The following is an 8,394-nucleotide window of genomic DNA, read 5'->3' as shown; positions in this document are numbered from 1 at the left end:
AAAAAGTAATATTCTTATCGGATTATATTAAACGATGTTTAATATTATTAGTTGGTCTTCATCCAAATTTTGTAATTGATGAACACTTGGATATAGAATCACTTTTAACAATTATTAAAATATTTATTACTACGGATAATGCAGAAGCATTAACTAATTTATTAATATTACTTATTGAATTACTTCCTTTTTTAAATGGTAATTCACGTAAACGAGTTGTATTTGATTTATTACTAGAACAATACTTTAGATACTTTTTTATGCATTGGTGTGACTCAGTTCAATTTGCTTTTCAAACAATTTTATTATATCGAATCACTCTTGCTCGTTTCTCTAAATTAGACTGTTTACATCCAAAAGAACTTCAATTATATTCATCTCGTTGTAGAGTTAACTATAATTCTTTATCATTTGACTGTAATGTAGTAAAACGAATGAATGAACGTATTGAATTATTGAAAGATATTTTAAAACATTTAGAACCAAATGACAAAAATTTTATCCCTTTAAAACGTTCTATGATGATATTTAATGAAAGAAGAAAAGAGTATGAACTTAACTCAAAAAAATATAACGGTGGTGCTTTACCTAAAATCTCTTTTTTTCGTCCTGAATCTTTGGAATAAACTTAGAATTTAAAGTCTTGTATTTTTCATTGTATTATCTTTTCATCACCTAAATACTCTTTGTTCCGTTAAGAAATAACTCAGTATTTTTTTGTTATTCATTCCACAAATGTTCCTTTATTCTAATTGCAAAAAAAAAGAAACATTCTTTCCTTTCACTATTCTATCTTAATTAATCTTAATAAAAAAAGTATTTTGTTCCAATTTTAATACTTAATTGTTAGAAAAGAAATGAATAATAAAACAAAAATATGAAACAAATCTCAAAATTTTAACCATTTTTTACACTCAAAAACGAATTAATATAATTATTAGCAAAAAACTATATCTTATGGTTTTTTTTTACTCCCTCTTTTCATCCCAAACGAAAAACCCTTTTCCTAAAACCCTTTCTTAAAATACCCCGTACCAAAAATAGAATTTGAGATTCAAACCAATCAAAAACGGTGAACTTAAAACTTGGGTTTCAATTCAACTCTCCAAAACGAATGGACGATTACTTTAATTGGGCAAAGAAAACAGTAAAGAAATTCAATATCAATATAATAAGTAATGATAGTTTTGTCGATGGTAAAGCATTTTTAGCTCTTCTTTGTTCATTAGACAAAGACCAAAAGACATTCGATAAATATGCTACTGAGACATCTCGTACAATTAAAAGTTACATATATAAACAATGTGAAGAAAAGAAATTATTTATTGAAGGAAATGCACGTATTCCACAAGAGAAATTTATGGAAAAAAATGTTGATTCAGAAACGATTCAAACATATATTGTAATGATCCGTACAATTCAAAGAAATAGGGATCGTGCAATGATTGATTCAACTGGTTTGTTTAATTTTTCTTAATAATTTATAAAAAATAATAAGAAAAAAAATATATAAAACACTAAGGCTAATTTATTAGATGCAAATAAAATTCTTGATGGGTCTATTGATTTAAAAAAATTGGCACAAGACGATGTATTAGGAGATGCTGTTGCTCGTGCTCAAGATGTTAAACAAAAACAAGATGATGTTCAACGTCAAAAAGAACAATTAGATAAAGAGCTTAAAGAAAAAGAAGCATTAATGAAAGACATCATGAATCAAACTTCTTCTTCAGAAAGAATAACAAAAGAAATTCAAGAACAAGAAATGGCAAAGAAAAAAAGAGAAATTGAAATTGAACAAAGACAAAAAGAACATGAAGCTAAAATGAAAAAAATGCAAGAAGAATATGAGGCATTATTAAAGAAAACAAGTGAAGAAACTCCTGAAAGAAGAAAATTGAGAATGCAATTAGAAGAAGCAAAGAAAGAAAATGAAAATTTAAAGAGAATTAGAGAAGAAACACAAAAAGAGCTTCAAGAATTAAAACTGAAAATGCAAGAAGAAGAAAGAAAACAAAAAGAATTAGCTGATAAGAGAGAAAAATTACTTAGAGATACTGAAGAGTTAAAAGAAAATCATAAAAAGACAATGGCAAGACTTGAAAATAGTTTACGTAAATGGACTCAAATGACAGAAGAACTTACATTAAATTTGGATGATGAAACAGCTAAAAACAATCAACTAAAAGATATTCATTCACAATACACTTATGACTTAAACGTTTTAGATGGTAGTATTAGAGAAGAACAAAAACAAAAAGAAAATTTAGAAAAGAATTTAGAAAAAATGGAAGAACATTTCAAAAAAGCAAAAGCTAAAAAAGATGCTGCTACAGAAAAAGCTAAAAAGTCTTCTGCTGAAGTAGAAGAAGAAAAGAAAAGAAAGAAAAGAGCAGAAGCTGAATTAACCAGAGAAGTTTCAAATAAAGAATATGAAGAGGGATTACTTAAAATGACACAAGAACAAGTCGAAGAGCTTGAAGCTGAAATGAATAAGATTATGAAAAGACAAAGACAACTTGCAAGAGATACTGAAATTAAAAAGAAAAGTACTGCTGCTCTTAGAGATGAAGCTGCATTAAAACAACAATCATATCAACAAATGCAAGAAGATGCAGAAAAGGCTGCTGCAGAAAGGTTAGCTAAAATGCAAGAACGATATGAAATTGTTAAGAAAAGAAAGAACGAAATGGTAGAACAAGCAAAGGCTAAAGCCAATGATGCACAAAGTCAAATCGATTCTAAGAAAGATGAGTTAACTAAAGCTGAAAACTCATTAAAGGATTTAGAAGAAGATACAAAGAAAGAAAAGGATAAGGTTGATGCTGCTCAAAAACAATTACGAAAGGCTAAAGAACAACGTAAAGACTTGTTGTCAAAAGAGAAAGATGCACAAAGGGAAATTGAAGAGTTAAAAGATAAAGAAAAATCAGAAAGAGATAAAGAACGAGAACAAAAACGTGCTGCTCGTAGAGCAGCAAAAAAGAAAGAACGGGAAATGTTATATGATGATAGTGCCCTTACTTCTACTAGTGCAGAACTTGCATTAGCCAGCAAAGATGCTGAAGATCTTATTAACAAACATAAATCCAGTGACACTTTAGTTGATGAAGAAGAAGATTCTAGCACAACAGTCCATCATCATAGAGATAGAAGTAAAACATCTCTTGGAAGTGATGACGGCCATCGACATCACTCTACAAGAGATCGGTCTAGTACTCTTGAGAAACCTGAAAGAACTCCATCAACTCCAGAGGAGAGAAAGGCTCGTAGAGAAGCTCGAGAGGCTAGAGAAAAAGAACGGGCTGCAAGGAGGGCTAAAGGAGAGAATTAAAACTTATTGTCCAAATTTTTCATATTAAACAAAAAGTATTTCTACAATAAATGGGATTTCATCTGTCATTTAATTTTTGCTTCAATTTAAAATTATGGTTTTTTATTTGTTTTTTTTTTTTTCTTAATTTATTATGATTATCAAATACTTTTCAGATGTCAAATTCTAAATGAAAGGAAATAAGAATAAATTGACCAATAATTTTTAGAAAGAATAGTTTTGATGGAAAAAAATATTCAAGATATACAATTACTTCAAGAGTATCTTAACCAATGTAATAATGAAATACAAGAAATAGATAGAAAAATGGAAGAGACAGGTGACAGTCTTGAAGTAATAAAAAATACAATGATTCAACAATCAAAAATGATGAATTCTTTTATTTCTGAAAAATCTTTTGAACTAACAAAAAAAATACAATGGAATGGGAATCAAAACACTACAAAAACAGTAACAGAAGTCCAAGGGATAGTAGAAGAATTGAAAGGTATGGTTACTCAATTTCAAAAAGTAAAAGAAATATATGTTATTGATGACGACATGGAGCCAATTGTTATTGACGATGATGATGAGACTATATCTGTGTCATCTCATTCAACACAAAAAACAAGTAATACAACCCAAGAAGAATGGATTGAATTATCTCAAATCCCAACCTTTAGAAACTGAAAAAACTATAAATATTTAAAAGATGTTTTTTGTTTTAGCATCCCTCTTTTTGGTTCAATTTACTATTGCCCAAGATCCATGGATCGAGTGGGGAAAAATATTAAACTTAAGGTGTATGGAAAATCAAAAGAATGAAAATGATTGTGAATTACTTCAAGACGCTTTTGAAGAAATATTTGAAAAAGTCGCTATCACAGTTCTTAACAAAGTACCAATTTCTAGTTATAAATTATATCAATTAACTACACAATCACCTTACGTTATTTTTGGAGAACGTATTGTTGATCTTGCAGTTTCACGTTTAATGAATAACATGAAATCAGAAACAGAGATTGAAAAATCACTTGAAAATGATTTAATAACATGGGTTGCTAAAACAGCTCAAGAACAAGCTGGTGATTTTCTTAGAGCAATTAAAGAAGACAAATTCTTTGAGGATGAAGAGGTTAAAAAGTACTTGGCGGAAAGGAGGGGTATTGTTCTTGACGATTTAAAGAAGATGAAAGATGAAGATTTTGATAATTTAAATAAACACAATAGTCCAAAGAAGGATCTTTAATAGATAGTTTCTTCTTTTCTTTTAATTTTATAATAATTTTTGTTATACTAATCAAAATGGGGTTTATTTAAGAAAACTTAGTATTATTAAATTAAATGAAACAAGTTGGAGTATTAAGAGACTTCTGTTCTGAATATTCTCCTTCTCCAAATGTTGACTTATGTTGGGACGATCCTTATCCAAAAGAATTTACTGACTTAATTCCACAATATGAAGATGTAGATGATTCTGATTCATTTGAAGTAACAACACTATTCCATAAAATTAGTAATGACTCATCTAATTACTATTCCTACCAATTCTCATTTCAGCCAGAACTTCAGTCTTATCAAGAAGCAAGAAATATCATTTTTGATTATTTTAGAGGAAAATTATTTTATGTGTATCATAATAATATTTATCTTAATGAGCCTATTGAAGAAGAAGCAGAAGTTGATGTTGATGACATTTCTTTTACTATTACCTTTACACCAGTAAAGAGTTCTCTTGATGTTTTTCGTGCTGCCGATATAATAAAATCATCTTTATACAGAACATCAGAGTATCAATATCAAAAAAAACATATTTTCTGTTATAAATTAAAAACTAGTGAAAATAATAACATCCATCAATCATTTGATGTTTATGTTAATGGAATGAAAGATAATTTTTATGTTCATTTTCCTGTTACAGATAGAAAGGTTATTGAACAAAATTATTTAGAAGAATCAAAAGAATATTCCTATGATGAAATTGCAATTAAATTCAGACCATCATGGTATTATAATGAAGTGTCAAAACAACTAGAATGGATTGATGAGGTCAAAATGAATGTAACGCCAGACTCTCAAAAATTTTTCTGGGGAGATCAGGAAGTTTCTGTTTCACAATATTATATGCAACGGTATGGAGGAGCAGTTCATTTTGATCCAAACCAATTTCTTATGGTTCAAAAACAAAGAAAGTTTGGAAGAATAGAATATGCTTATTATGTCCCTCAATTGATGCATAGAGTTATTAGAGTAAAACAGCTTCAACCTCTTCAAGAAACATTAGAAGTTGTTGCTAAGGCATTAAAAACTATAAAAGAATCACCTGTTGCAGAAGCATGGGGGTTGAGTATTGAAGATGATGTTCTTTGTTGTAAAGCTCATTTATGTCATAAAACTAAATTACTTACAAGTCGAGGAAGTTTTGAGGCTGATGAAAATTGGGACTTTATTGATAGTTTTATTAAAGTTGTACCATTAACAAATTGGTTTGTGTATTGTAAGAGTTCATTAGTTCCAAAAGTTAAACAAATAATTAGTTTGATGATTATTAAATTTAAACAACTTGGAGTAACATGTAGAGAACCAAAAATTGTTTCACAGTCATCAAGAGAATCACGAAAAAAGACATTTTCAAGTATTCTTAATAGTCATCCTCAAATTGTTTTTTCAGTATTTGATTCTATTGAACAAATGGTAGAAATTAAAGAATATTTTATGATATATGGGAATATTCCAACACAAATAATTGATTTAAATGAGAGATATGATGATAAAAAAATAACAAATCTTTGTTTAAGAACTGGAATAAAATTAGGATGTTCTAGAATGAAATTAGATCAAAATACTTCTGACATTTGCGTTATTGGAATAACTTCACGTGAATTTTTTGTTAATAAAACTTTAATTACTCTTTGTATTTCAAAAGATGAAAATTTGAATGTGTTTGATACAGAGTCATATTTTGTATCTAATGATAATTGGCATAGTGGAATTGGTTTAGAACAGATATTGAAACCAAAATTAGAAGGAAGAAAGTTAAAAAGAATATTTGTTTATAGATGTGGTATTTCTGATAATTTAATGAAGGCAATTAGATTTGGAGAAGTTGAACAATTTTTAAAAATTTGTAAACAAAGTTGTGGTGAAGAAGTTAAGGTATGTTTTATTACAACAGATAATATATCTTCTGCTATTGCAATAGAAGAAAATGGAGAATTAAAAAGTACAAAAGAAGGTACTTTTGTTATTAGTCCACTTGTTAATAAAAATGTTAAAGGATTTATTTTAAATGCCAAACCTGAAATTTGTAAAACATTGAAATATGTTGTATTATATGATAACACTGGTTTAACATTAAGAGAAATTATTCAATTTACATTTGATAATTGTCATTTATCTCAAGGAAAAATGTCTACTGGAAAATTACCATATTGCGCAAATGAAGCAAAACATTTCCAAAAGAGGTTGTATTCTTCTAAAATACTTGAAGAACTAATGAATTAATTAGTATTTATTAATACTTGGTTATTTCTTTAATAGTTTTTATAAAAATAAAATGAAAGCAAAATAGTTACTGACTTATTTGAATAGTTAGTTCTTCTGTTGTACTAGCACATTCTTTTAATTTTTGAGATAATAATTCAAATCTCTTTTGCAATGAAAGATTAATTACACTCTTTAATGTTTTAGTTATGATAGAATAAATAAGTGATAGAATAATCATTGCTGGAACTATGCACAGTAACACAGGTATGCCTATTTGATAATTCCATATCAATAATATTGTTCCAATCATTCCAAAACAATATCCAATTACACTAATTAGAAAGTAATGAGTTTTAAATAAGAAGTCAATACAGTATAAATGTGTAATGAACATTCCTGGAAAAATAATATCACCTAATCCAATAATAAAATGACCTGCACTAAACATACTATAAAATTCAAGGTATAATGGTATTCGATATGCAGTAGAATTTTTTGATAATCCTTTTAAAACTGATTGACCATCATAAAATGGAATATAACAATTTCTAAAAATTCGTATTAAATCATAGACAAATAGTCCTATTACCAATACTAATGGAATATGAACTTTATCAAAAGATAATAATGTTTGAATTGAAATAGCAATACATATCGCAATAATATTTGTTAACCACCAATTTGGATTATTAATATAAACCAAAACAATTATAAGGGTTATTGTAATTGAAACACCTTTTTTCATAATAAAAGAATGTAATGGAAGACTGTTGACTATTGGTTGAATGGTTAAATATAAACAAATTGACATTAACGTGTAAACTATTATAAATATTAAACCTTCAGAAAGTGATGGAAAGTAATATATTACTAACGTAATCATTAAACCACAAAATGGTATAAGGAATAAGTTATTATACTTCATTGGCATTTTTGAAATAAAATTATTATTAAGCTTAATATAATACAGTTTGGTTTTTGATGATACATGATGAATTACTATAAGTGTGACAATTAAATATAGTAATTCGTCCATTAACTTTTTTAATTAGTTCGTTTATTATTTATTAACTGTTTTTATTATTCAAATTTTTGTGTTTAAAAAAAGAATAATTGAAAAACAATTATTAATTTTGTTATTAAATTTGTTTTTGTAATAAAAAAACATTATAAATAACTTTAAAATTATCAACTGAGATATATCAAAAAGATATTATAAAAAAAGTATTATTTACTCTTTACTTCTTTTGTTCTATTTTTTTTAAAATGATAAAATGGGAGTTGTTTCAAAAAGGCAATGAGAAAGAAAGGTCAATTCTATCAATTTCTACTTAACTGTTATTTTTATATGATTCTTTCATTGCTTTAGTTTTTATTGTAGATGTTTTTTCTTTAACAAATTATTATATCTATTCTTTTCAATTTAAAAGTTATGAAAATTTAAAGAAGATAAAAACAGAGTCAAGAATGGAATCAGAAACAAAATATTTTATTAATACCTCTAACTGTACTATAATCAAAAGTAATTATAATACAAATACAATACAAATACAATAAAAAAGAATAATAAGTTCATTTATAATATACAAATTATC

The 8,394-nt window shown here is 26.9% G+C and overlaps 4 protein-coding genes across 4 annotated transcripts; 3 read left to right on the top strand and 1 right to left on the bottom strand.

The window, feature by feature from the left end:
* Positions 1 to 1,114: 1,114 nt before the first annotated feature.
* EHI_177190 (uncharacterized protein) lies at positions 1,115 to 3,442 on the top strand (the record flags this gene model as incomplete). Its single annotated transcript, XM_647724.2, has 2 exons — positions 1,115 to 1,457; positions 1,536 to 3,442. The coding sequence occupies 2 exons, from the start codon at positions 1,115 to 1,117 to the stop codon at positions 3,332 to 3,334; spliced, it is 2,142 nt and encodes a 713-aa protein (XP_652816.1). The 3' UTR covers positions 3,335 to 3,442.
* A 114-nt stretch (positions 3,443 to 3,556) lies between these two features.
* EHI_177180 (uncharacterized protein) lies at positions 3,557 to 4,562 on the top strand (the record flags this gene model as incomplete). The annotated part of the gene is made up of 2 exons (XM_647726.2): positions 3,557 to 3,944; positions 4,042 to 4,562. The coding sequence occupies 2 exons, from the start codon at positions 3,557 to 3,559 to the stop codon at positions 4,560 to 4,562; spliced, it is 909 nt and encodes a 302-aa protein (XP_652818.2).
* Positions 4,563 to 4,657: 95 nt separating this feature from the next.
* Positions 4,658 to 6,817, top strand: EHI_177170 (uncharacterized protein; the record flags this gene model as incomplete). Its single annotated transcript, XM_647727.1, has 1 exon — positions 4,658 to 6,817. One exon carries the CDS (start codon positions 4,658 to 4,660, stop codon positions 6,815 to 6,817), a length of 2,160 nt encoding a protein of 719 aa, XP_652819.1.
* Positions 6,818 to 6,884: 67 nt separating this feature from the next.
* Positions 6,885 to 7,835, bottom strand: EHI_177160 (signal peptide peptidase family protein; the record flags this gene model as incomplete). Its single annotated transcript, XM_647728.1, has 1 exon — positions 6,885 to 7,835. The coding sequence occupies one exon, from the start codon at positions 7,833 to 7,835 to the stop codon at positions 6,885 to 6,887; it is 951 nt and encodes a 316-aa protein (XP_652820.1).
* Positions 7,836 to 8,394: the final 559 nt, after the last annotated feature.

The sequence above is a fragment of the Entamoeba histolytica genome, genomic scaffold, assembly GCF_000208925.1.
Source record: "Entamoeba histolytica HM-1:IMSS scf_1104750518985 genomic scaffold, whole genome shotgun sequence".
Classification (NCBI taxonomy): Eukaryota; Evosea; order Mastigamoebida; family Endamoebidae; genus Entamoeba; species Entamoeba histolytica.
This window is presented reverse-complemented; position numbering and strand designations above follow the sequence as displayed.